Source organism: Odontomachus brunneus, unplaced genomic scaffold, assembly GCF_010583005.1.
Source record: "Odontomachus brunneus isolate Ranch 3 - 2012 unplaced genomic scaffold, Obru_v1 Obru_scaffold_025, whole genome shotgun sequence".
NCBI lineage: Eukaryota > Metazoa > Arthropoda > Insecta > Hymenoptera > Formicidae > Odontomachus > Odontomachus brunneus.
The window spans coordinates 1,300,898-1,328,757 of NW_022639475.1; the positions used below are offsets into that span (position 1 = coordinate 1,300,898).

The window sequence follows — 27,860 nt, forward strand, 5'->3', positions numbered from 1 at the left end:
ATATTTTTGCTCTTGAGGAAGTAACGTAATGCATAGAAAGCAATTTAACAGAGGCAAGCATCTTCCGCGATTTAAATCACTGTGATTATCATTCAATTATCTCGACTAAACTATAAAAGTGTTGAACAATATTTCCGTGCTTTGTGAAACTACGCAAATGCGCCGCGCCGTAATATTTGACATGTGACTGCGGTCACTCGTCTCGCGTAAAAACGTTAACTTTCCATCAAAATCTCTTTTTTGTCGCGAGGGAAAGTCATACAAATATATTCGCGCATCGTGCAATAACACGTACGTTCGCACAATACATCACGTTTTCGTACGCGCACACATAATAGCTTTATCCTTCGCCTTATACACGGTTGAAATACTGAGTGACAAATGGCGATCGTTCACTAAAGACCTTCAGTTATCATTCCTCAGCCCATTCATATTTCTCAAGTGTTACGTCGGAATATGTTGTAACGTGCAATTTTTTAAACGTCCCGTCTGAAACGATCCAAGACTTTTTTCGAGAAGAAAAGAGAGAGAGAGAGAGAGAGAGAGAGAGAGAGAGAGAGAGAACGAGTGGGGAAGGAGAAGGAGGAGGGAGAGGGAGAGAGTATAGTCGTCGTGAGCTCCTTACAGTGCATTGCCTTTACGAACCCCCCGAGTCCCGTCACACCCCGTGCCCGCCGCCCTCCCACTGGTCCCTCTTCGCTCTCCTCATCTTCTTTCTCTCTCTCTCTCTCACCCTCGACAAATCGCGTACGACGTGTCTCTCATGAAGAGATCCACGAAACCAGCTTCGCCGTCGAGCGATTCGGGTCGTCGAGGCTCGCCGGGAGGGCGGAAGGGGGAGGGTGAGGGGAAAGTCGCTCGCTGGCTCATACACACGCATACGTTGGCGCATTGCGAGGGGGTGCGATGTGTGTTACAACGGTGGAGAGAATCGCGTCAGTCAACTCTAGAAGGAGGATGTTCTCCTTTTGGTACCACGGTCGGCGAATCCGGCGAGGACTTTCACCGCCGGCCGTTTCGAGGGTTACAGGGTTATCGGCTGGCGCGCTCCAGCCCGCCAATACGATACGCGATCTCCGTAGTTTGTACCAATGAACACTTGCAAACGGAACATTCGTTCACGGAACATTCGTGATACATCCTTACGGCCGCATAGCTCTCCCCGATGAACGCGAGAGCTCGTCGCTTCCTCAGCAACGAATCACCCCGATTCGAAGCCGATGCTCGCGCTTAGGATAACAACAGCGAGGTCGGCCCTCGCGTGGCCGATGACGGCGTGCTATCGCGCGAGCGTTTCACAAAGCGCCCCGCGTCTCGTCTAAAATAGGCTCGCTACGCGCAGGGACTTTCGAAACAGCCACGTTTCACATGCCGCGGCGGCGGCGGCGGCACAGCCCGCCGCCTCCGCGCGCCTGGAGGGAGACTCGGATGTGCCTCCCTCCGCGTACCCCGACAACGCCGCTCACCGTCCGGTCAACCCCCCTTCCTTCCCGTAACCGCTGCCGCCACTCGCTTGTTCGTTCGTTCGTTCGCCAGCTAGCTCGCGAAGCGCGGACCATGTCGCGACAAATACATCGCTTCCTCGTTGCGTCGACGTTTGATAAGGCGCGCGCGCGTGTGTGTGCGTACGCACGCGGATGGCGAAACGGCGTATTTACCTGTTTGGTTTCCTGGGTCGTCATGGTAAGCGCCGCCGCCGCCGCCGCCGCCGCTGCCGCAGCACGGTAGAAGTCCATTCGGTTACGATCCCGCGTCGCACGAGGAGACACAGGAATGGCGGGAGGGGGGAGCCAGAGGAGTTCCTGTAATAGAAACTCGAGAGTCATCCTTGCTATTTATAGGCGTTTCGAGGTGTTCCGATAAGGGAAGATGTTAAGGTGCGATTACGAAGATGATGACGATGAATGAAAGCCAAAAGATGAGCCGATGTCGCGCGAGCGCGCAGACAGGTGTGAACAACCTGATTTAACTTGTAAACTGAATTTACTTTCATGGAGGCCGCGCGCCACTACTCGCGGGGGCAACCACCTTGTATTCCCCGCTGCCCCTCCTGCGCCCCTGCGTCCTAAATTCAGCATTGCGCGAGATCAACAATACGTCGAAGAGGTGGCGAAGGAGGTAGGAGGAGGTTAGGGTACACGCGCCGCGGGATTTTCAGCTTAAATTTCAATGTTGCGCGCGACTCTCCTCCACACGTAACATGGCGGTTGCGAATAAATCGAAGTAGACGCGCGCGAGGTAGACAAACAATAACAAACCCACTATACCTCACGCTGCTTGATACGCACAATGGATGCTTCTCTCTCTCTCTCTCTCTCATGTGCGCGCGCTCTTTCTCTTTCCCTATCGCGACGACGCGCGGAATTGGAAGGATAAACAAAAACGCGGCGGGTAGTACAGGTAGTACCGTAACTCATGGATTCGCTTGCCGCTTCCCCACCTGTACGCGTCCGTGCGGTTCACGCCCTTCTCTCGCTATGCCTCGCCGTTGCTTCTCCTTTCTCGTCCTCCGCGTGCCCGCTAACGGTGAATCCGAAACGTGCGCGCGTGATATCGTCGATGAAGTTAGGCGGTTGAAGGGCGTCCGACAGACAACGGGCAGCATCTAGTGATGGCGCGTAACTTTATGCGACTCGCCTGCGATGCGGTCAGCGAACACCTATGGCCATCTAGCGGCGACAGGCGAAACGACCAAAGTGGGCCGCGAGCGGGCGATTCAAATTTTCACGAGGACGTATGATTACTTTGGTATTGTAAATTTGAAATGCAAACTAGCAAATAGCAAGCTTGATCACGTGACCGAGCAAAACGAAATAAATAATAATAATACATTTTTAATAATTCCATATATAATATTATATATATTATATATATAATTATATATTACATATATAATTTTTAATAATTCTATATTATTATATACTTATTATAGCTTTAGCTTCTTAAAAAAAATTATAGATCTTAAGATTATAATTAGATTAGAAGTAGGTTTACATAAGAAGACTAATATTTTTATTTGGAGATAAATATGAAATATTATTAATAATTAAAACTATATATATTTTTTTTCATAATAATGACGATGAAAACGGAATTTTAAATATCGTAATAGTTTATCAATATACAGAAGAAATTATTCTGCGTTTTTTAGATAAAATGTTTGAAGTGCATTTCCGAATAACACCGAATATGTTTGAAGCATTGTTTGCGAAACTTTATAACATATATGTAAATAGGTGTGGAGACAGACAAGTTAAATTTTCGCGACAAATGAGCATGATGTCATTATTGAGCAAAGGAGCTCGGTCTTTAAATCCGGAGCAGTTCAAGGGACTCAATTAACTCTGAAAATAACGAAAATAGATGTGATAGAACAGAGAGATATGAAATGCCGAATAATTTTCGAGGTAAAAAAGCGAACCGATATCTCCAATTTACAATACCGAATGCAGCTAATAATAAGAGAAAGTAAAAAGAAAGTAGTGGTGCGACTATTTGTGTACCTTTATAATTCTCACGTGCCGCAAATAAAAAATTTGCTAATTTTATTATTCACATTGATTGCAGAAATTCAAGGATTTTTACAGAAAAATAAGCAACTTATTTGTCTTTTATACAAACTTAATAACTTAGTTTTTGAAAAAATAATTGTAAAATTTGATTATTTCTTACGGTAATGCATGAATGTGAATCAAAATTCGTCAAATGCTAAAGTTTTGCTAAGCTTTCTGCACGATCGCACGATTCAAACTTACCTGGAATCCATCAATTTGAATAGTGTTGCAACCTTTTTTTTACTAATGGCCCAAGTAGAACAAATTTCTAAAAGATAAGTTAAAGACGTCATATGTGTTTTTTAGATGTTTTTAAGATGTTTCTAAGATATTTTTTAGAAATTTATTCTACTTGGCAATTTATATATATTTCTTGCACTAGTGTAGGAAGTTCAGCTAAGAGGAGGAGACTTTTTGGTTATGTTGCGTTTTCTCAATCTAATCTCAACGGTGAAGACCAGTGACTTAAACCTGTTAATTCAAACCAATATTTGTTTGTAAGAATGGCACGTTTGTTTAATATACTTGCTATCAGAGAATTATTGAGGATTCATGTTGCTAGATACAGTGAGAAAAACTCGGTGAATATCCAATTACGTTTTTGTAATAAAATTTTTAGAGTATATGTTACATGATTGTTATGTAAATATGTTTTTTATTTTGCTTCTTCTTCACCTGTTGTTTAGGCTGTGATTAAGAGAAAAAAGACAGCAAAATATATCGCACTAAAACACTTCGATGATTTCTACAGTACTGTCTATGGTAAGAGATGGGGAGAAATAAAACAAGCATTATTGATGGGAGAACACAAATACATGGCTGTTGTGAATAGTTTCAGTGATATAAACAGAATAAAATCGGAATTGGAGGTATGTCTCTATTTTGAAATACTACATATCAGCTATTACATACTACATATTTGACTGATATATTGTCAATTTTAGTTGCAAGGTGCCATGAACCTAAAAATGATATATGAAACTTATAAGACAGTAATTGATGAAACTCCACATAAGTCAAGTAAAAAAAAGAAGAAAGAGAATCAAGCAGAACGACTAAGAATGGAGTCTGTAATTGCAAATACTCAAATAAACATGGTACAGTCACATTATCCTGAAAATTATGCATCAAAACCTACAACTGTAAACACAGTGGATGAAGATGAGGATATCATAGAAAAACCTAAAATTCTGCAACCTGTGGAGATGAAATCAATCGAGGCACATTTGAATGATGTAAATTTGGACATGAATCGTATTGTGTATCCCAATGCTGGTTTGAGTGGATTGTATGAATATGTGCCAGCTACACAACTTAAAGGTAAATAATGTGATGACATGTGTGATGTCTTATATTTGGAAGATGATAGCAGATCTTTTCCAATTATAATTTCAATCAAAATTGTATTTAAGCTCAACATATTTATCTTTTGTTCTTCAGGTTTGGAGGATTGGGTTTTGGAGTCGGAACACTACAGTTACTACAATCAAGGTGCAGATTTTTCAGTGAACATTGAGCCTGATCCAGCATTAACGTTTCCAAAATATCTCAACATATATACTTTTGAGGAGGACAACAACAATAGATTTCCTGCACCGAAGAAAGGATCTACTGATGTTCTAGGTCAATCTTTGATAATTACATTATAAGTAATTTTATAAATAATCTATTTTATAAAGAAGAATATATACTTATAAGTAATGTCTCGAGATTCCTGTATATCTATATGATTATAATTCTGTCATACAGATTACTATCTCTTGGACGGTACTTCAGTGTTGCCAGTACTTGCTTTGGACTTGCAACCCGGTGACTCTGTGTTGGACATGTGTGCGGCACCCGGAGGAAAAACCCTCACGATTCTTCAAACATTGATGCCGCGTTTGATGGTCGCAAACGACGTACAGCTATCTAGAGTGAAGAGGATACATAAAGTCATGAATCAATTTGTAAACGGCATTGGTCAGTGGGAAGATAAATTGTATGTAACTCAACGAGACGCGAGAGCAATCGAAGATAAAGATATGTTTAACAAGGTAATTCTTTTTTCTTCATCTTTTTCTCAATAATTAATTGAGTTATTTTAGTTTAATATTACACAATCGATTTTCAAATTTAATTATTTAAAAATAAAAAGACCCTTTGATCTACAGTTATGATTGGTGCTATATGTTACCAAATTATTCGACGTCGTTTAGAAATGATGCAAAAGAATTTGTTTGTGTATGTTTGAATCTCTGCTAACTCGTTACTTTTATTAGTTTCAATGTTTCTGGTATTCTGGTACGATTTAACGGCAAAACGTTTTATTCTCCAGTATTTTTTAGTTTAACTCAACAGCAGGTCTGTCGTCTTGTAATGATTCAAGGATGAATCAGGAAAACTCTTGTGCTTTAATTGTCTGAACAAACATTAGATTGTACTTTTATCTCTGTTTACTTATGACAAAATTCTAACAGGGTGACAAATACTATCCAAAAATGAAAATTCAAGCCCAGGCTTTGATATGACTCCAAATGTGTACGTAGGAACCGTATGAAACTAATAAAATTTAATAATACATTGTTTACAATATGGAATCGAAAGAACAGAGATCAATTAAGTTTAAAAACATTGAAAAGACGGTTGATCTGCGACCAAAAAACGAATCGAATATTAGCCATAATCACTATCGGCTATTTTTATAGATCCTAGTGGATGTACCATGCACTACAGATCGACACTGTCTGCATTCTGACGAGAACAATATCTTCAGCACGTCGAGGGTACAGGAGAGATTAAAGATACCGGAGTTGCAAGCAAATATCTTGACGTACGTACAAGATTTGACATTCTACATGAATGTAAATGTGCTCATTATCTTCAATACGCTTGCATAATAATTTTCACGTTGTAGTAATGCACTGAAAATAATATCGGTTGGTGGCACAGTCGTTTACTCGACGTGTTCCCTCAGTCCTATCCAGAACGATGGTGTTGTTGGTATGGCGTTAAAGAAAGCTTGGGAGGAGACCAATTCGATTATGGTCGTAAAGTAAGAGTGTCTCTTTATGTGAGAAAATCGTAAGAAAGAGATTATTGCGGTCGCATGTTATAATAATGTACTTTTGTTTTAGGGACATGAGGAGAGCATTGGATCCGTTGAAGTGCCTGTACAAATTCGGTAACTTTGGACTGAAGTACGGCCACATTGTCATTCCCACACTCAAGAACAATTGGGGACCCATGTACTTCTGTAAAATCGTGCGGATACGGTAATAGAGGTGAGTGATCGCAAGTAAATAAACCTAGGAACATTGCAAATTTTTTATATGTGGATACTTTTATAGAATAAATATTATTTAGTTTCATATAAAAATTGGATCTCAATTTTGTTTCACACATATTCTGTCAATCATGACGCTCGATGTGACGTTACTTCGTGTGACTCTATTTTGCACTGTACTATTTTTTTTAAAGGTAACGTCTGATCGTACGTCTTCTCATCACATAACGCGATCTTGTTCCATGGCTGCTCGTTATCGCTAGTATAGACCAATATCTCGATGATACATAGATCGAACGACTGTTACGCCTCTATCCTTCACGCCTCTATAGTTTGTTGTAAATAGAACGATTAAGATATCGATAACTTATAATATTAGTACAATAAATTCAATAAAAGAAAAGAATTTGACTCTAAAAAAAGAATTTATCTGTTGATTTTACTTTTACGTATATTATTTCGTCTCGTTTTATAGCGAATTTGGTTGCTTGCATTAGTGCGCACTAAGGCTTGTTCATAGTATGTTATTATATTTAAAGATTGTCTTAAATAAATTCTCAAATATTTTTAATAATATAATATGTACAACATCCGTATGAATCATTTTATTAGCTAAAATATTTTTAAATGTGTATTTAAGACACGATCTTAAATATAAGAATGTACTGTAAATAAGCCTTAACGCGCACTCAGTGCGCACTAGAGCAAGCTACCGAATTCGCTATTATTCACATATGCTTGAGTCAATTTTCCCACAAACATTGGCACGAGATAGGATATGATGGCGATATATCATTCCTATCAACGAAGTTCGGCGCGATGTTTATATGATTCACCAAGAAGCCGCTGTATATGCCGGTGCAGGCCACCGTGATTATCATCAGCACGAAGATGTGATTGCAGCCGACATACGATACGTCGATCAAGTATAGCAAGGACGTTAAAGCATAAGGGATGTTGCAACAAAGAAGTAGCATAAGAAATTGAGAAATTACTTTAATTTAGTTGAAAAGATAGATAAAATAGACAGCTATTTATGAGTTTATCGGTATATATGATATGTTATATATCTCAAAAAAAAAACTCTCAATTAAAAATTAATTTCTCTTGAAATGTTGATTCTCGATTATGAAATCTGCTGTAGGAATATAAGTGTTAAGGATAAGTAAGAGTCAACATAGATAATGCGAGATATTTTCTGAGATATAACATGTAACTATCTAGATTACTACCTCTCCATCATTGTCAATCTTGACAGGTGAGTGACAAGATATGATAACTCTTTTCGCTTTCTCACATCACTAAATGGTGACCTCAGAAGAGACTTTATTTTTATTTGCATAGCGCAACTACTGGTTGTGCGTCTCGTTTATTAATTAGCGTCTAGCGTATTGGCTTGATATTATCGCGGTTATTATTGTAATTTTAATATTTGTATTATTAATATTTTTTTTCAAGTATAGCCTGCCTGGAAAGTTCCAGGAGTCGAAGTACACGAGTAAAGATGTGTGAGTAATCGTGAGTGTTGTAACAATTTCTACAAGTATAGACTTCAAAGTTATCAAAGAACTGAAAATTAAAGGACAGTAAATGTGGCTTAACAGAAAGTTTCGAATACTCCGCCGGACATGTTCTAGAACTTCGACGATACGTCTATAATTTATACGCATTTTATCTCCGTAAACAATCGACGTAAATCGATGATGAATCTTTTATTCGGAGACACTCATTTGACGATCATGGCATGCATGGCGGGAAACGAGACACCCCGTAATCGCAGGAAGTTACAATCGCGCATTGAAAGATCAGAACACTCATATATCTAAGGCATTATCACTGACTCCACTAATTCGCTGAATGAATCTCATCACTTTGCACATTTATAATTTTTATAATTAATGTTATTTAATGTTCCAGAAGATTGACAGAAAAATCGTTAATCACCATGTAGATTATTTTCCACAGCTATTATGTTATTGAAAAGTGTCCACGATGATTTCACAATACCAGCAGATCCAATTTCTCTCGATGCAAGTTCTTATTTCGTGATAACTTACTATAAAACTATCTTTTCAAGGTTTTCACTGTAATTTTTTGCAATTTTGTTTTTTTAATTCTAGAATATTGGAAAAGAATATTGGAAAGGGATGGAAGAAAGAGAAAATACAAATTCTTTCTTTCCTCCTTTTGCGATTGACGATCTGACGCTTTATATTTTCCGCTTCCTCTTCGTCACGAGAATGACGTGTCACTGACGAAAGGCGAGAAAGCCGGAGCGGTTTTTGAAGCGATTCTCCGAGGGGTGCAGAGCGTGCGTCTTTTCTATAAACGCCGCATGCACACGTTGTGTGTGTGTGTGTGTGTGTGTATGTGTGTATGTGTGCGTGAGGACCGCGCGAAATGTGCGCGTCGCTGCAGTCATTGACACGGCCACCGGTGGGAAGGAAGTGCAGGAGATGCGATTGCGTCACTTGCATCCTTCTGAAGTTTTGAAGAAGAAAGGTTCTGTTAAATATTATTATTTTATAAATCAAAATATGTATATAGTATGGGATGATTCTATAAAAGTTTACAGAGCAATTCTGTACCTTGAGAAAAGAACCTGCGTCCATCTCCTCTGAAAACGCAGAGTTCCGCAAAGTTCTTAACGTAACGGAACGAAATTATTCGCGCTTGAATCTTTTAAAAGTATCACGAACAAAAATTCTGTTTAGCTCCAAGTACTTCAATTTTGAATACATATAATATAGAACAAGTCCACGAAAGTTTAAGAATTCTGTGTGTTTTGGTGAGAAAAAGACTTGTGACCATTTCTTCCGTGGTGTAGAATTTTTAAAACTTAACATAATCGTTTGCGCTTGGATCTTTTAAAAGTTTCATGTTCGAGAAGAATTTCGCTTACTTTTACCGAATATTTCACAATTAATTTTGACTCACTCTGTATTTTGCTTGCTTCGCGCTCAACGCTCAAGTGCAAAAACTTGTTTACCTGAAGCTAGACGCGAGCGAATATCGCGAATTTGCGGCAAGCGCGAGACAAGACGAAAGAGATGTCGACGTTTACAAATTTCCGATATACGTAGGAGGGGCGTCTCTCTTCACGCATTCTTTCATGATCCTCGGGTTTTCAATTCCGGTGCGCCGGTCGTCAACAGCAGATTTTCAGTGAAAGATGAATCTGGACGCGGAAGTCAACGATCATCTCGGGGAAATCTATGAGTGGATTGATCAGATCAAGTTGTCCAGGCCGAAGAAAAATATAGCCAGGGATTTCTCCGATGGAGGTAACGCTAATTTCCCGATCTTCCTTTCCATAGAATTTCTTTGCTAGGATCCCTCGTGACCTATCAACGAGACCAAGAACTTTTAAAACTTTTTATGTTTGTTAAACTGCAAAACCATTGATCGAAACGATAAAATTTCAGTGTTAATGGCGGAACTATTGAAGCGTTATTATCCTAAGCACGTAGACGTTCACAATTACGTCGCCGGCAATAGCATCGCGAAGAAGGTAGACAATTGGTGTACGTTGAATCGCAAAGTATTGTCCAAGATCGATATGAAGCTGAGGAAGGAGCTGATTAATCAGCTGGCAAGTTCCCAGCCGGGCGTTATCGAGAAAGTTCTCGCCGATCTGCGAGCCAAAATCTTGAAAGATTGTAATACTGACAGAATATCTTTATATTCTGATCACGAGGATGGTAAAGGTGGTAAGTTACAATGAAATCGTTACCAAATTTTTTTAATTCGTTCAAATGAAGTCTCTTTATTTTTAACAATCTATCCTATGCGCGTCTACAGAGACGGTGAAGTCCGTGATGAACCCCGACGAGGTGACAAACAAAACCGTGCCCCGGCACGTATTTGTTCGTCTGAAGCAAGAGCTGCAGGAAAAAAACGAAAAGATCTCTATGCTGCAACAAAAGGTCTCGCATATGGAAAGCGTAATGAAGCTGAAGGATCAAAGAATCGACGATCTCACGCTGCAGATCACGAAGCAGTCGCAGGAGCGAGACATCAATCCTCTTCCTCTCGTGATCTCGAAACTCTGCGGCACCAAATTGTAGTGTATAAGCTAAGCCTTCTGAAGTGTTTCTTTTGAACTTGTATTCATCATGACATGTCGGCTTTTACTCGAAGTAGCTGATTATCTCTTTCTATAAACTGTACATTATAAGAATACACTTTTTATTATCATTCACAATCAAACCATCTTCTCAGAATCTTATATATCTTTTTTTTATGTATATATGTATATATTACGTCGTTTTCACAGTCTGTAATCAAGTATCGAAAGTTTCTCATTAACGTTAACAACGTTCGAGTTTCAGTTTGCATTACACTTATGTGTTTGTAACTTGGAAAAATCACAACAGACGTTAGTAATAATTTTATATCGGTGCTCTCATGCTAGGTGGTGACACCAGAATAACGCCATCGCCACGCACAAACAACATAGAGATGTTCCTCTTCGTGGTGCGATACACCTCCTCGTATGTCTCTTCGTCGATCTCTACTGTAGTGACAGTTTCCTCTGCTTCGCCCAGCACCATATTTAAATGCTGATCATAAGCCTGAAATAATATTACAATATGATAATTGGTTTTCAATTTTTTTACTTGATATTTTAGCTTCAATTTATAACAAAACAAAAATTGTGTTTAACAAAGGCTGATATACATAAAAAAAATAGCAGTAACATTGTTTATAAGAAAAGCTAATATTAAAAATGTCTTTAACAAAATCTGTGCTCTGCAGAAGACAATTTACTGAATATTTTTAATAAAATATTTTTTTAACTGTTTACATTTAACCAACTGGTTGCAACTATTGTAAAATTTGCGAATTTGGTATGTATTTTTGACTGAATTTAAGAGCATATATAGTAATTAGATGTACAAGTTTTACACAGTTGCAAAGCAACCTACTCTGCTGAATGCACAGTCAATATGGAAAACACAAATATTATCAATAAAATGAAAGGAACTATGATTAAACTGCTAAAATCAAATAGCAATGTTATCAGCAAAAATGATATTCTCAAATGTTATCAACAAAGTTGGAAAACTTCAAATAGTTACTAACATTGTTATTAGTAAAGATGTTCTAAACATAAATTTTACAATTTTTATAGTACAATCAGTCAAGACAAAACCTCCATTACTAACAATGTTGCTTACACATAGCTCATTTTTCTGCTAATAAAATTTTCTCTCAACATCCTTTGATCTAGATTACCAAATAATGAGTTACAGAAATAATGTTGATAATAAAGTTATCAACATGTTATCAGAATAGGTCACAACTAGTTGATTACTTTATGCATATTCAATATATGATTATGCAAGTTGATGAATAGACCTTTAACAAGTTAAATTCTAGTTAAAGTAAGTAGTTGTGAAGTCAGACTTTAGTTTTATTGCTAAAACCACACGTTATCAATGTTACTAATTATAAACCGTTTTTAAGATTTGGAAATGTCAAAACTGAAATGGCATTTATTAAACAGAGACGATATAGTCCTTACATGTAGACGTCCTCGGAGCTCTCTCTCGTTTCGCATCTTCACGTAAATTCGTTCGTCCAGGCTCAGTCTTATGAGATCCAGCGGCTCCTTCACGTTTATCGCCGGAACCTGTCTCAGGAATATTAAGGTAATTAATACACGTTAAGGTTAAGTATTGAGACATTACTAGACTGTAAACCGCGAACTCACCTGTTCCGCCTCATCAGCCATCGTAAAATGTCGTAGTCTTGAGGGAACTGGGTATTACTTTGCGTTAACAATACAATCAGGACGTTAATTATTTAATTAACGTGCAAAATTCAAGTATCACGTAATTGCGATATAACAAGTTTACCGCCGGTGGAACACTCCAATAACACGAGCTGCCATTTTGACGCTTCTGGTGGCTACAGATGTCGCCACAGTACAAAGGAGTACGTGAATCTTTTAAGGTGCTTTCGGTTAGACCACATTTTCCCGAAAAGTGGAGGGGATAGTATTGGTACGAACGAAAACTTCTAGCAATATAATTTTAATTTCTGTACATTAGTAACACTGTTTAAGTAGTGAGTTTGTTATAGCGAATTCGGTAGCTTGCACTAGTGCGCACTGAGTGCGCATTAAGGCTTGTTTACAGTACATTCTTATATTTAAGATCGTGTCTTAAATACATATTTAAAAACATTTTAACTAATAAAATGATTCGTACGGATGTTATACATATCATATTATGGTTAAAAATATTTGAGAATTTATTTGAGAATTATTTAAGACAATCTTTAAATATAATAACATACTATGAACAAGCCTTAGTGCGCACTCAGTGCACACTAGTGCAAGCAACCGAATTCGCTATTAGTTTGCGAAACCTTTTAGGGTTGCGTTCCAAAACGTCCTTTTTTAAGAAATTTTACTCGATATTCTATAGTATATGTAACGTGAACTATAATTATTGAATAAAATTTTCCTCAAAAAAAACGTTTTGGAATGCAACCTAGACAGATATGGGAGAATGTAAACAGTAAATATCGAAGAATTGTAATTCTTCATAAATATTAATATAAAATACATAATGGGGCATAAAATAAAAATAAAAAAATATTAAAATGACGCAAATAGGTGGAAACGTGGAGTGCATGGAGATAAACGATAAAAAAATAATTATATAAATGTGTGAATATATATGTATTTATAAATTAATAGATTATCATTGTATACAATTGTATAATTTTAATATTTCAGTTTTAATTCGTCATGATTCATGTTTGTAGCATTCTTTGCAATGGAATTATTTTGGCAACATTGTTAAATATGGAATGAAGTCTGTGCAAGATTGAAGGCAAGTTTACATAAATTCACACAAGGAAAATAGTACAAGAAATAAATGGATGATAAACAAATATCAGATAAGTAGTTAATATATATATATATATATATATATATATATATATATATATATATATATATATATATATATGTGTGTGTATATATATAATAAAAGATTAATTACTACGTGCTGTCTGTGACTGCGGATTGTTAGACCGATTCTTTCCTTTAATTCATTTTCTTGTTTCAGCTTTGCAGTAAACCATGTGCTTGCAGAACAGAGAACAATCTTCTGCGGGATAATCTTCCGGGTGTATATCAGTTGGACACGGGGCAATTGGACACAGTCCAATCACAAGTCGCTGTTCCAAAGGCCCCTACAAATGTCTCTAATCATACGGTGCTGTGATTGGCTGTGTCCAAATGCACCGTGTCCAAGTGCACCGCTCCCTAATCTTCCTTCATTAGTCTGTTGATTTTGGTTTCAACAAACAGGATATGTTACCTATATTCGCATATGTCACAATTTTATTGTGATTTTAGAAACGCTCTCCATTTCTGAAATCATAATCTCAAATCACAATAATAAAATTGTGCGAATATAGGTAACATATCCTGTTTGTTAAAAGAAACCAAAATCAACAGAATACAAGGGTCATGAATACCGAGAAGGCCTGTCGAAGACATCAATGAAAGAAAGATTGGAAAATATATTTCACGAACCTGCTCTTGGTTTGTTACATCAATCTTTCGCTGCATTACTGGTGACAAATATACTCTTATATTCCATATTAGATATAATTTCAAGTGTTTTTGACCAGTACATGGTTAACTGTAAGGCTAAAATAACAAAATTAATTACAAAGCAACAATCAATCCAATATGTGCAATTATTCACAGCATATAGATACTTAGTACTTTTTTTGTGTAAATATAAGTTATTTATCTGATATATGTTTCTTTATTATTCATTTACTTCTTTGTGTTCTTTATTTCATGTTGTATAGACTTTATTCCACAGGTGATAATAATGGCACATTGATTATGGTGCAAAGAACTATGCTACAGGAATGATGAGCGTCAAAGCTCACACTTTGGCAACTTTATTTTATATATAATATATATATATATATATATATATATATATATATATATATACATATAAATTATTTATCTGATATTTGTTTATCATCCATTTATTTCTTGTACTATTTTCCTCGTGTGAACTTATGTGTTCAATCAAGTGTAAACTTGTCTTCAACCTTGCACAGACTTCATTCCATATTTAATGATGTTGCCAAAATGATTCTACTGCAAAGAATTATGCCACAAACATGAATATCATAACGTACTAAAACTGAAACATTAAAATTATACAATTGTATACAATAATAATCTATTAATTTATAAATACATATACATTCGTATAATTATTTTTTTTATCTCGTTTATCTCCATCCACTCCACGTTTCCACCTATTTGTGTCATTTTAATATTTTTTTATTTTTATTTTATGCCCCATTATGTATTTTATATTAATATTTATGAAGAATTACAATTCTTCGATATTTACTGTTTACATTCTCCCATATCTGTCTAAAAGATTTCGCAAACTAACAGACTCACTACTTAAACAGTGTTACTAATATACAGAAATTAAAATTATATCGTCTAGAGGTTTTCGTTCGTACCAATACTATCCTCTCCACTTTTCGGGAAAATGTAGTCTAACCACTGAATGTAGTAATTTTTCTGTCAGGTACCGAAGCGCGATTCAAATCGCGCGCGCCACAGCGCGCCTCGAGCGGCGTCGCTGCGCATTACGGCACCGCAGCGGCGCCCGGCGGCGTCCGGTACAGTTGAGCCGCGGCCCCGGCGGAGCAGAGCGGCGTAGCGAGTGCGAGTGCGAGCGAATGCGCGATCCGAGCGAGCGTACGAACGCGCTGCTGTTGCCGCTGCTGCTGCTGCTGCGTGCCAGTGCAACGCCATTTTCTGCGTCCGCGGGTGGTGAAGTCCTTTCCCGTATTCGTTCGATCGGACGGCCCGTCGCTCCGTGATCGCGACGTTCGACGACGTCAGTTCGCCTTGATCGTCGCACTGTTCCCGGCGACTCCGTCGTCCACTGTTCCGCTCTCCTGTGCTGCCTGTGCTCGGATTCTCAGTCCGGGATATGCGCGGACACGCGGCCAGCCGTGCGACGGATACGATGGTGAGTAGTGACTAGCGAACGAGAGAGAGTATATGTGAGAGGGACAGAAGGAGAGAGAGATAGAGACAGAGAGAGAGAGACAGAGCGTGCGAGCGGAACGGTAGAGTGACGGAGACGGAGTGAGAGATCGGGGCTCCGTGTTCCATGACGTCTTGTCAGTCGGCCTTTTTCCCGTCACCACCGCCGCCGACATCGTCGTTGTTGCGATAACGGAATCCCGAGTCTCTCGATAAGTCTGCGATGCTCGTGGAACGGTATATCCGCGGATGGGCGGCGGTTTTCCGGGGGCGGCACATGGCCGTCGTCGGGGCGCCGGCTGTCCGTCTCTACGTGCAGCAGGGGGTGGCCCTCCCCGAGCGCTTTCTCTATCTCTCTGTCTCTCTTTCTGTCGAAGTGACGCGAGAGGCGCCTCTTTTCTCTCCACAAGAGCGCGACGCCGATTGTGTCGGAAGTTGCTGTTATCGTTGTGATAACTCTTGGTAGATTCTTAAGGCGATAACCGTGGTATTTGGACGGGCGAGTTTAATCCATGACGTTTAATCCATGTCAACTCCTCGTTTGAAGAGAGTGCTTTTCCATTTAAATCGCACTCCAGCCTGTCACTTATAAGTTACACTTATAAACTACACGACGATTTCCGTCATGATTATTCGCGATGGTTCGTCCAGAAAAATTTGATAATTCGTACGTTCTTACGCGTGGGAGTGAGAGACACCCTGTATATGAAGGAAGCCGGAGCGCGGTCGTATGAGTAAAACGCTCAATATTCATGTCCGTTGATTTTGTCATCGACAATCCCGTCGTTTCCGTCGTCACTTCGCGTCATTCGCCGTGAAACAGCGACGTGTGCTGACGATGCTTCGCACGCGACACCCGGTATAGAGAGAGAAAAAGAGAGAGAGAGAGAGAGAGAGAAGGGCGAGGATCATTGAATGGAAGTGAATAATTAAACGAAACGGGGCATTATCGCCGACAGTTGTTTTGTCGTTCGATTGGCTTCATTTCGCCGAGCATGGCTCGTCGCATCGCGCTATCGATACTTAAGCCACGATGCACAACAGTTTGCAATACTGTCAGAGCACCTAACAACGATCGATTCGACCTGCCGTTACCGTCCTCTCGATACTCCGGGATCTTACGCGAGCGCCAATCGAAGATTTAGGAGAATTGGTCCTTCGAGAATAGGCGCGTGTACGTGCGCGGCCGGTGCGTACGCGTGTGCGTGACCGTGGATCGCGTGTGCGTGAATGGGAAACGGGAAATTACGGGAAACTCGAGCGTGGGAAATTATAGCACGCCGAGGTGTGTTTCGCGAGCGGAGCGAATTAAAGAGAACCTGTGAGGAATGCGCTAACTATCGCGATATAAATCAGCGATCGTTCAGAAATAATTTGCGCGAACGACACGAGCGTGCGTGTGACGGCCTTTAAGTGTGGAAGACGTCGTTAACGGTCAATACAGGGTGTCTCGAAATCACCATCAATTTTCAAGAACGCTAAATGCGCTGTCCGTCGAGCGATTCGCGGTTGACGAATTGCAAAGGAAAAAAGAAAAGCAGAAATACTTAACAGACTATAACAAATCATCCAATGATAACAATAGCGGGACATCTTGCGGAACACCCGGTGCACATATGTCAATACACGAAGAACGATTTTTGCGAGCCGGTCATACGATCTCGAAGAACGATCGTCCGCCTGACCTTTCTTGCATTAATTTATTAATGAACCGTTAGATCGCGGTCGCTGCATGTGTGTACGCATTTGTATGCGTGTGTATATGCGCGCGTGCATGGCGGTGTATCGATCGATGGCTGTTGACACGCCGAGGCATCCTGCCTTTTTCTACTGTCGTCTACGCGCGAGTTCTCTGTCAGAATCGATTTACGATTCGACGTGCGACGACACGTTCCTCATACTGTGTGTATCGTATATGTGTCGTATGTGTGCGTGTTCATCGAGCCTTGGACGCATTCGTGTTCAAAAAGCTCTTTTTAAGGAGTTCTCATGTTTCTTCTCTCCTTCTCTCTCTCTCTCGCTCTAAACTTCCGTGCGCTTCTCTCTTGGAAGTTATGAAACTTCATTACTCCGGATATCGAGGTCTGAATGTTCTCCAGATCTTTGTGACCTATTTGAATCTTTTACCCTTCGACTCTGTTGACATTCTCGCCATACCTCCGGGGCAGGGAGAGGGTGACCGCTGCGGACCCATTGGCAGTCGACCCTCTTCTTCACCCGTGGAGTTATTCGGCTAATCTTGGATCATCTTCCGGTGGATCCCCTTTCGCTGACGCTACCGACGAAATCTTACGCAAAGCCAATGGATAAATCGAGTTGGTGTCCTCCTATTCAAGTCCTAAACACCGCTGCGAGCCGAATTTCGCTTCATCGCGCGAATAATACAACGATACTCCGCTCAATTCGATCCGCGACAATCGCGACCAAACTCGTCGGAATTACTCCCTCCCGTGTAATGTGCGGGAAACACGAAAAGGGGGAAAGAAGAATAGAGCACGCGACGATTGCGAAAAAGTTTGCGCATCGTCCAGGAGACACCCTGTATGTAAGGTGCTATACCGCGCCGCCGTTCTCCAGGTCTCTCCGTTGGCCGACCGCGTTACCTTGAACGGGGTCGGCCGCGTGTCGCCAGCACGTAAATAAAATACGCACGCCGCCGCTGGCATGCCGTTTCGCGAAATTTCTGCAAAGACGCCGCGCGATTATGCAACTGCGTGCCGATTGCAGCCTCCCCCCTTCCCCCTCCGGGCACGTACACACGCGCAATCTCATCGCGCGACATAACTTGCGTTACGTGTGCGTTTCTTCGCCCGCATTTTCTCTTAAGCTCCTGTCACACTACGGATTGGAGATGCAGAATTGCGGATTGAAGATTAGATCTCGACGAATCAACGAACTTGACTTGCTTTGTTCCAGTTGGTCAAGTTCCAATCTTCAATCCGCAATCCTCAGTCTCCGATCCGTAGTGTGACACGAGCTTAACGTGGCACGAAGTGACGGTATCACATCGGTTCTCTTTCGGTTGTCGTCGCCCGCGTTCTCTACGAACGACAACGCGGCCGATCCCCTCGCGTTAAACTTCGTAATCGCTCGTGGAGTTATTAAGTTCGAAGTGACTCCGTATGTGCGGCGCGCGCGCGCACACCGAGTGCTTTCGCGCTCTGCAAAAATTTTCTGCGATGAACTGCCACTTAGAGAGAAGGGAAATTCCCACGGAACCGATCGCGAAAATGTCGCCAGCTGCGAACTGTTGGATATTTCAAAATTAAACTGTGGATGACGGAAAAATTTAGGGGCCGATCAGAATAGAGGGAGACAGTGCTTAGAGGGGCGCTGCGCGTAGAAGAGAGCGAGAAAATTGACCAGACAACTTTTAGAGAGAGAGAGAGAATAGAAAAAGTTAAGAAAAATAGAAGGTAACACGAAGAAATAGAGACAGAAGTACAGAGTTAGAGCGGGACAGAGCGAGGAAATAGGATAAACAAACGAAGATAAGACAGAAAAGGATAGAGCGGGAACAGAAGCATGAGATACATAAGAAAAGGCAGTCGAAATCAGAGAACGGACGGTACGAGATTTTATCTGACTACCTGTAATTTTGTAGAGCACAGAGAGAACGATTTATTTGCTTAGTTTACATCGAGTGGACTAAACGCAGACTGACCTATACTGTAACCAATCGCAGTTGACTTTTACAAGAATAATCGACTGCGATTGGTCACAGTATAGGTCAGTTCGCGTTTAGTCCTCTCGGTGTAAACTAAGCAATTGAATCAAATAAATATTTCTTTGGAATAGTCCAAACAAATTATTTGGTTGACACAATAAAGATATTTCTTTGGAACTAAGTCGCAAATAAATATTTTTGTTGCGTCAAACAAAATTTTGTTCAATCAAAAAATTTGTTTGGACTATTTCAAAGAAATGTTTATTTGATTCAACTAAATTATTCTCTCTGTGCACCTGAGAGAGCATTATCCGTTAAAATTTATTGTTGAATCAACTGTTGGTGTCGTACTTAAAATTCTCGTGTGGCTCATAGTTCTTAAAATACCTCTCCGCAAAAAGACGATACCATATCGCGCACGAATGGAATTCGTCGGCTGTGTATGTGAGGAAAAAGCTAACGGCGCATCCTGAACAAATTATTTTTCGTTAGACCTTACAGACAACTCTTTCGACCCCTTCGGGTGAAATTTTTCGCTGGAAATGAGGAGAAACTCACTCAAGGCGATGGCAAAAGTGCACGGAAAAAACAATATGATTGATCCATATAGAAATCTGGTTGTGCCAACCAGATTCAATAGTAAAATACGGAACAACTACTTATGTGGTTGCTGTAACCAAAGAGCAATGGCTGAGTTACTTATGTTGCAGCCGTGATAATACATGGTTAATACAAACACGACTCATTACGCGGCAACTACAGATGTATATTTATACACTCAGAACCAGTTTTTCACATGTATATATCTCTAGCTGTGCGCGTAGTGAATTGCTTTTGTTTTCTAACATCGCTGCTTTGCAATATAGCATTGATTAATGCAACTATATCGATATTTAGCTTGTCTATACAAAATGATCCCCTTAATAATTTGTTGCCACAACACGCTTCAACTTCATTGATGTAGTTGACACACCAAAGTAAGTAAGTCAAATCGACCATACACATAACTATCATACAAAGATATATAGAATGGTGCAGCTATTTGCTTACAACTAAATATTTTTTGTTAGGTGCACTACATCTCTTTTTTTTGTGTACCGCCACTCCCGGACTGTTCATATTCCTCGGAATAAAACGCCATTCAAAAGGAAAAAAATTCCTCGGAGACAACTGTGAAAACATCGCCTTTCGCGATCACAGAAATGGATGCCTGGATATCTCGCTGAAATTTCGAGCAAATTTGTCATCCATACGAGCGAATGTTTCAGTCGATTAAATTGAATTTGTTGCTGTGACGGCGGAGTACGTCAGAGGCGCTTTTCAATTTCGTATAAAATATTCACTCCACGATTCAGAATGCAGGCATTCACTTTGTATTGAAAGAAGTCACTCGGCTTCCAGCGACTCGGTTGTCACTCCACTTTTCCAATAGGCAATTTCACTGAAAGAAATTCAGAGCTCTCTCTCTCTCTCTCTCTCTCTCTCTCTCACTCGCTCGCGTTAGAGCTCGAGAATGACTGGTGAGTAAGAGACGTGGGGAAACGGAGGAAATCGTGGTTAAAAATGACCTCAGAGATCCCGTAGCGTTCCGAGCGTACGGAACGAAGCGTTGGTATCCCCGATGGTATATCTCCTTCGTCGTCCCCTTTCGGTACAAGCCCAAGAGAAGCTCTGTGGGGTCCTAGCCGGCGGCGCGACGGAAAAAGACGCGCGATGCAAAATCGATAGTCCGGCACCTTTATGGTGCTCACGGTTCGACGAGGGCCGTGGGAAATTGCCGTGGATCTCCGCGTAGAGCTCTGCTCCGGAGTATCGGCGGCCGTGGCGAGACACGACGGTGTCTTTGCCCCTTTGCCTTTGAAAAGTTGCTGGGCACGAGCGAGCGACGCGATTACGCCTGCTCCTCCTCCTCCTCTTACACAATGGTCCTACGCGCAATAATACCTGACCTGACCGCGTTTACGAGCAAATGCGGACCGGCGAAACTGGATCGTCGTATTTCCAAGCGGCTAACTGGCTCGAAACCCGCGTACGAGTGACGCCGTGTTATCGAGGTCAATATTCCGAGGTCTGGACGAGGGTACCCCGCGTGGGAAGGTCGTTCTCGCTTGTGGAAAAATTCGATTCGCCCCACCATCGAAGTCGCGGTAAAGTGAAATTCTCGCGCAAGAGGTGGATATCTGATGTAAGAACGTTTAAATGTCCCCAAGGACCGATTTTTCCAATCACTTGCTACGCCAAGTCATATGTCAAGTTAAGCCATATGTCTGTTTTTCCTTCAAATTAGGCAAATATATGATTTAATTTTTGATTAGCTCACTAAAAAGTTCCCTAAGAGTCGTATTAAGCTGTCACACTAAAAGTTGATTAGCTCACTAAAAATTGCCCCTAAGAGTCGTATTAATAGCTGTCACTTTTGAAACTTCTCTCAGGTAAGATAGTCAGACCAGAATTTGGAGTTAGACATGAGTTTATCAGTTGAATTGCAATTACAGATATAACGTCGCGGATATTGTAGCATTTAAATGAAAAACTCCGACGTAACTTGAAAGTCAGGTCTGAGTATCTCACGCGAGACAAATTTCAACTGGGAGTTATTAATACGGGCCTAATTAAATAAAGTCGAGAATTGGAAGAACTAAGCGGAAGAGTTGCGCAAATTTTTCTGCACAAGTCGCAAGCGAGTCGAATAAGAACGATGCCGCGTAGGAAGGTCATTTTCTCATCTAAAGAAATTCGATTAGTCCTGTCGAAGTCGCAGCCTCTGGGCAAAGCAACCGCGGAAATCGTCACGGGAAAGCTACATATCTAATATAGGAAACTAAATATCTAATATAGGAACAATAAGATACCTGAAAGAAAGTCAACCAAGAAGAACCCAGTCTCGGGCTTGCGCAAATTTTGTTGTCATAATCCAGCCAGTGGAATATCTCTTTTTATCTATGCAGAGCCTTCAATTCCGAAATATTTCTCTATTATCCGCGACCCGGATTTCCGCGTTCAGGTATCTACGTGGAGTTCCGATATCACGATCGATATTGCGGTGTCGTCCGGTCGCGCGTGAGCTACGAGGATTAGCTTGTTCGGACTTCATTCAGGGACTCAATATGATAGCGAGAGAGTCGTTGTCTGTCGTCGCGGCCGACGACTACTCGCTTAGGAATTATTCAGATAATATCACCGTTGATCCGGCTTTAGGAGGCGCGAGTAGCCGGCGGCTTGTTTTATTACAACGACTCGCTTATATTCGCGACGCTCGCGTGCTCCGCAAGCTTCTCTTCTCCGCGAACGATCCGCGTAATCTACGCTTTCACGCGCGCATCTGCCTTGCACCTACTGCGGTGATGATAATTATCGTATCGATAGAACATCGCCACGCTACGTGCATATCGTTAGCGAAAGGCGGCGAGACGAGAGAGTCTCTCGTCGCGACTGGAAACTATCCCTCGACTGGATTTTCCAACGATGAAATTTTCCGTGTGCGAAATCGAGAGTTTTCGCGCTCCCTTCGGGAAATCGTGCTCGGTTACGCGATTATGGTTCTGTTACGAATCTCTCTCTCTTGTACGGTTGCGGTTTAATCCGTATTTGCGTGAAGACCTACGCAATTAAGCTTCGCGCACGTTTGTGGAAACTAGGCTAAGAGTCGTATTCGTTGACTCTGTTACAGTTATTGACAACGCTCGATAGACGAACGCGTTTCAGCCCGCATGAATAGCGTCCAGAAATATGAGAAAAGGAATCGTGTCAGCCTTCCGACGTAGTTTTAGATGAAGGCATTCTCGAGATTCTCGTTGTGTCCTAAGCAAACTTACACTCCGAGGAAAGTGTTGATGGCTAGGGATTATAATTGCACAGCGAAATGGTTAGAATGCTTTTGGCAACGAATGCTACAAGAATGGCTGACTATGATTAATTTCGAAGTAAATGGTGAGCTTCCATTGGGAGGAAAGTGTTTGAAAATTGTGACTGTACCAATGTGGAAATTACGCATTGAAATGATTATAGTCGGGACACACCCATTTCTGCAGTGTGAACGTTACAAAAATAGCTGTCCTGACTATAATTTCGAAGTAAATAGTGAGTTTGCACTAAGAGGAAGGTGTTTGAAAGTTGTGACTATAATTGCACATTGAAATGATTAAAGAACGGACACCCATTTCTGTAGTGTGAACGTTACAAAAATGGCTGTCTTGACGATAATTAATTTTGAAGTAAATGGCGAGCTTGCACTGAAAGGAAGGTGTTTGAAAGTTGTGACTATAATTGCGCATTGAAATGATTAAAGAACGGACACCCATTTCTGTAGTGTGAACGTTACAAAAATGGCTGTCTTGACGATAATTAATTTTGAAGTAAATGGCGAGCTTGCACTGAAAGGAAGGTGTTTGAAAGTTGTGACTATAATTGCGCATTGAAATGATTAAAGAACGGACACCCATTTCTGTAGTGTGAACGTTACAAAAATGGCTGTCTTGACGATAATTAATTTTGAAGTAAATGGCGAGCTTGCACTGAAAGGAAGGTGTTTGAAAGTTGTGACTATAATTGCGTATTGAAATGATTATAGTAAGGACACCGATTTTTGCATTGAGAACGCTACAGAAACGCATATCCTAATTTATTTATGTGATAAATAAAGATATCTATAGTTTCAGCGAGATTAGCCATTTTTATGTCGAACGAACGTACATTTAGAAAAAAATATGTAAAAATTAACAAATATTTACTAGGTAAGATGAGTAAACAATGCACGGTTTAAATGAAAAGAATTTTGATTTAAGTAAATATTTTAATGGTCCCATCTAATAAATATTTTTTTCTCAGTATAATTATTCTTCCAACGGAAAACTGAGTTCATACAAATAGTGCTCTCGATTCGCGGCGCTTTTTCCGCGTTGGTTGCCCGCGCACACATCATTGAGAAACGAATAAACATATCTCGCGGCGTGTTGCGAAGCTACGCGTTCGTTTGTTTAGCTCGCGCGATATCTCAGCGTGTAAATGATAACGCGGAAGCGTGTCCGCGAAATGCACGGTCTGCTCGATTCGCGCGCAAAAAGGGAGCCGCGATATGCGTTCGCTGGAAATTTACGATTCATGATTCGCGGCTCACGACGGTGCGACGCCGTGGAGACGCGAGGGCGCATCTCCAAATGTTTGCACTCGTGGTAAACAGATAGTGCAATTATTGGCGAATTCACGACCGTGCGATCCGTATATGCTTCGTGAAACTTCGATTATTCTTGCACCTGCAAGCGGCATGTGAATTCGACTCGTTAATGGCCACATTAACGCGCGCGGTTGCTTGATCGTCGGATTTAACGCGGATCGCGACGGAGAGGTCTCACGGGCGATTCAATAAAGTCTCGATAAGGATATTCTCTCTCGCGTCGCCGCCGTGTGGGCGTCCTCATTGTCGCCGCGTCATCCTATATAGCCCTTATCGTTATCGGCGCACATCCCATGAGAGATGACGCCGATTTCGATAAACACGGGCGCATGAACGCTGCGCCTCTCTTTCTCTCACCAATTAATTGTCATCACGATCACTATCGTTGATTTAACGTTCAGTCGTTGACGAAAAGAATAACCCCTTAGTTACGTAACGAGTGGAAGTATAATAGCGTGAGTACAGATTCATACTAAGAGAACAAATTGTCCATCTTGTTACAAATCACACACACATTTCCGGCAGCAATTAATTTTTTTTATTTTAATAACATTTTTATTTTATCAACTCCATGTTCTCTATTGGAACAGATTTTTGTTTCAACAGGAAAGTGATAACAATATATATATACAAGATTATGAGTAACATTATTGCGCAATATGTATTATAAAAGTGGCTTTTTCTGATTTATAATTGTTTCACCATGCAATTGGAATTGTAAGGACCAAACTTTTCTCTCGATGTACAAAGTATTGTTCTATTTGTTTAAAATTGTCTGTTGGAAAACCAATTTTTTGTTCCAACACGAAAGTAGTACACGGAAAAAACAATTCTGTTGGTGTAACCGAATTTTTGGTTACTCAGAGATCAGACGAAAACTCGACTGTGGGAACAGGAAAATTCCTTTATGAGGCTTCTGTATAATCAATTGTTATCAGCTGTCTCAACCGAGTTCTAATATCGTTGAATGTTCAGACGAATATTTTCGGTTGCGAACAACAGAAATATTAGTAACAGAGATATCGCTTCTAGTCACCTAATTTTCAGTTGGTTCCCATTTGGTTGCACCAACTGAAATTTTTTTGCGTGTAGCATTACCTACATACAAGATTGCTAGTAACATTATTGTATTTTATAGTAACATGTACTAAAACTTTTCCTGACTAATTATTTCACCATGCAATCGCAGTCATAAATACGGACTAAACATTTATCTCAATGTACAAACTATTCAATCGGATTATACAAATTATTGACGCGAATTACTCGGCGTGTCCGGCGTGCTTCGTCGTGCAGAAACCGCCCCGATTTTCTCGATATCGCGCTTTCCGCGTGCGCGTTCGCGATCGGCAGCTGACGGTGGACCGATCGCGAGAATCTGAAAACGAGCGATTACAGGCGCGATACACGATGATGGTCGGGTTAATTCCGTACCAGCCGCGGGGTGCACTGACCTTCGGCCAAGAACTACGGTCCTTCTAGGCGAGATTGCTCGCAGCAGCCCCTCTCGTCTCGTCCAACTTTTCGACAACAATTTTCGCGAGAGGGTATTTTCACGCTCCTCCGTGTGTAACGGAAAAGATGCAGAGAGAGAAAGAGAGAGAGTGGGAGGGAGAGAGAGATGGGATCATTCCGCGAGAGTCATTATTGTCCCGTATTGTCCGCATTTATACTTGTTCCCTCAATTTATCGGCCCAATTTACAAAAGCCGCCTTCATTTGCGAAAGAGGGTTAAATCTGTCCGCGGAGCCGCGCATCTGCCGTGCCGAGAAACGGGTCTGTGTGTGTGTGTGTGTGTGTGTGTTCGCACGTGCACACGCACATGTATACATCTACACACACGCATACACGCACAAGTTTACACGCTAACCCGACCAGCCCGACCGGGATACGTCCGAGGTCGACGTCTCCGCACTCACCATGACGAATGTTACTCGATACTTCGTGTTACTGTCCACCGGTGGAGCTTTTTGTTTCACGGTCCTTCCTCTCCTCGTCTTCCTCTCATCTCGAGTCGAACAGTTCTGCTCCGTGCTGAGATCAGTCGTCTTCGAGGAGCATTTCGTCTTTGTCCTCAACACGTCATCGTCGCCGTCGTCGTCGCCGTTGTTCCTGCAAAATCGTGCGATTTCATCTGACGTGGACCGGTTTAATGATCAAACAAGACGCGCGCTATATCGAATCGACCCGGAAGCGAGACCACGTCGAGTGTGTCTCTCCCATGGACGGAACCCCGGCGCTGACGCGCCGTGACGATGAGAGAAGCCCCGGCATTAATAAGTGATCTCTCGCACGGGGATTTAACAGCGTTAAACGGGCCGCGAGAACAGCCGTTTGTCTTTGCGGATGTGGCGGCGGTGAGCGCGTATTAACTCGGTGAACGAGTCGCGCCTACGTTCGCTCCCTATTTTTCATATTTCTCGTGAAATGCCAGACGACAACGACGGGATGCAAGGTTAACCAACCGGTTCGTGACATTCGATTCCCTCGATCGAGCACGTCGATCTCCGCGCGTCCGGTCGCGGTCCGATATCGCGGTCTCGCGCGATATCGCGTGTAATAGAAATGCATATTGCGGAAATCCGCGCACGGACAGACGCATTCGCAATTATTTGCCGACTTATCCTCGAGATACCACGGCTCTTTAAACCTGTGCATCCTCGCGACCACCGATTCATGCTTCAATGGGGATCTTCCAAGTTCCTAATACACTGAGAGAAAAAAATAGTTGGAATAACTATAATCTCACTATATTTTATAGTTTGTTTCGGCCTCAAACATATATTTATAGTTCATCTAAACATGAAGATATAGTAGAATGAACATAGATTTATAGTCACCATCTTATTATTCTATATATATGGTAAAGCACCTTTTGGGAATATAGTTACATGTACCTATATTTGCCAAATATTCCAATTGTATTAACTATATAAAATAGTTAATTTCACTTACCATTCAATATTTGTTACCTTACTATATTTTTTATTTCAAATAATTACAATTCTTGGTAAACATTTTATACGGGTCAGTTATACTATGCTTATATTGTAAATATTACAAATAATATGGTAACATTTACTATAAAAATTATATTTCTAACTATAATCTTTTTACTATGCCATTATAGTTTCAAATATCAT

General features: G+C 41.0%; 5 protein-coding genes across 8 annotated transcripts in view; 3 read left to right on the forward strand and 2 right to left on the reverse strand.

Moving 5' to 3' along the window:
* LOC116842480 (protein tramtrack, alpha isoform) overlaps window positions 1–2,603 on the reverse strand; it is a 72,936-nt gene extending 70,333 nt beyond the window's left edge. Inside the window, exons 1-2 of the mRNA XM_032811754.1 lie at window positions 2,441–2,603; window positions 1,659–1,802 (exon numbers count right to left, since the gene is read on the reverse strand). The gene's annotated coding sequence lies outside the window, so the exon portion shown is untranslated. The remainder of the gene's footprint in view (window positions 1–1,658; window positions 1,803–2,440) is intronic.
* A 642-nt stretch (window positions 2,604–3,245) lies between these two features.
* Window positions 3,246–7,247, forward strand: LOC116842482 (5-methylcytosine rRNA methyltransferase NSUN4). Of its 2 annotated transcripts, none has more exons than XM_032811765.1 (9): window positions 3,246–3,407; window positions 3,937–4,135; window positions 4,241–4,423; window positions 4,499–4,874; window positions 4,995–5,177; window positions 5,304–5,590; window positions 6,242–6,366; window positions 6,451–6,588; window positions 6,671–6,812. In XM_032811765.1, exons 2-9 carry the CDS (start codon window positions 4,058–4,060, stop codon window positions 6,810–6,812), a joined length of 1,512 nt encoding a protein of 503 aa, XP_032667656.1. In that variant the 5' UTR covers window positions 3,246–3,407; window positions 3,937–4,057. The 2 variants fall into 2 exon arrangements, with proteins under 2 accessions (XP_032667656.1, XP_032667655.1); XM_032811764.1 differs by lacking the exon at window positions 3,246–3,407 and adding an exon at window positions 7,014–7,247 and having other exon boundaries at window positions 3,753–4,135; window positions 6,671–6,817.
* Window positions 7,248–8,894: 1,647 nt separating this feature from the next.
* On the forward strand, window positions 8,895–11,623 carry LOC116842483 (sperm flagellar protein 1). Of its 2 annotated transcripts, XM_032811767.1 has the most exons (5): window positions 8,895–9,321; window positions 9,903–10,103; window positions 10,245–10,529; window positions 10,621–10,882; window positions 11,234–11,384. In XM_032811767.1, the coding sequence occupies exons 2-5, from the start codon at window positions 9,992–9,994 to the stop codon at window positions 11,238–11,240; spliced, it is 666 nt and encodes a 221-aa protein (XP_032667658.1). In that variant the 5' UTR covers window positions 8,895–9,321; window positions 9,903–9,991; the 3' UTR covers window positions 11,241–11,384. The 2 variants fall into 2 exon arrangements, with proteins under 2 accessions (XP_032667658.1, XP_032667657.1); XM_032811766.1 differs by lacking the exon at window positions 8,895–9,321 and having other exon boundaries at window positions 9,695–10,103; window positions 11,234–11,623.
* Window positions 10,987–12,750, reverse strand: LOC116842485 (U6 snRNA-associated Sm-like protein LSm3). The gene is made up of 3 exons (XM_032811768.1): window positions 12,536–12,750; window positions 12,347–12,454; window positions 10,987–11,393 (listed from the first exon to the last, which is right to left on the reverse strand). The coding sequence occupies exons 1-3, from the start codon at window positions 12,554–12,556 to the stop codon at window positions 11,211–11,213; spliced, it is 312 nt and encodes a 103-aa protein (XP_032667659.1). The 5' UTR covers window positions 12,557–12,750; the 3' UTR covers window positions 10,987–11,210.
* Window positions 12,751–15,541: 2,791 nt separating this feature from the next.
* The window catches only part of LOC116842479 (wiskott-Aldrich syndrome protein family member 3), a 32,619-nt gene continuing 20,300 nt past the window's right edge, over window positions 15,542–27,860 (forward strand). For both annotated transcript variants that reach the window (XM_032811749.1, XM_032811751.1), the window contains exon 1: window positions 15,542–15,860. The gene's annotated coding sequence lies outside the window, so the exon portion shown is untranslated. The remainder of the gene's footprint in view (window positions 15,861–27,860) is intronic.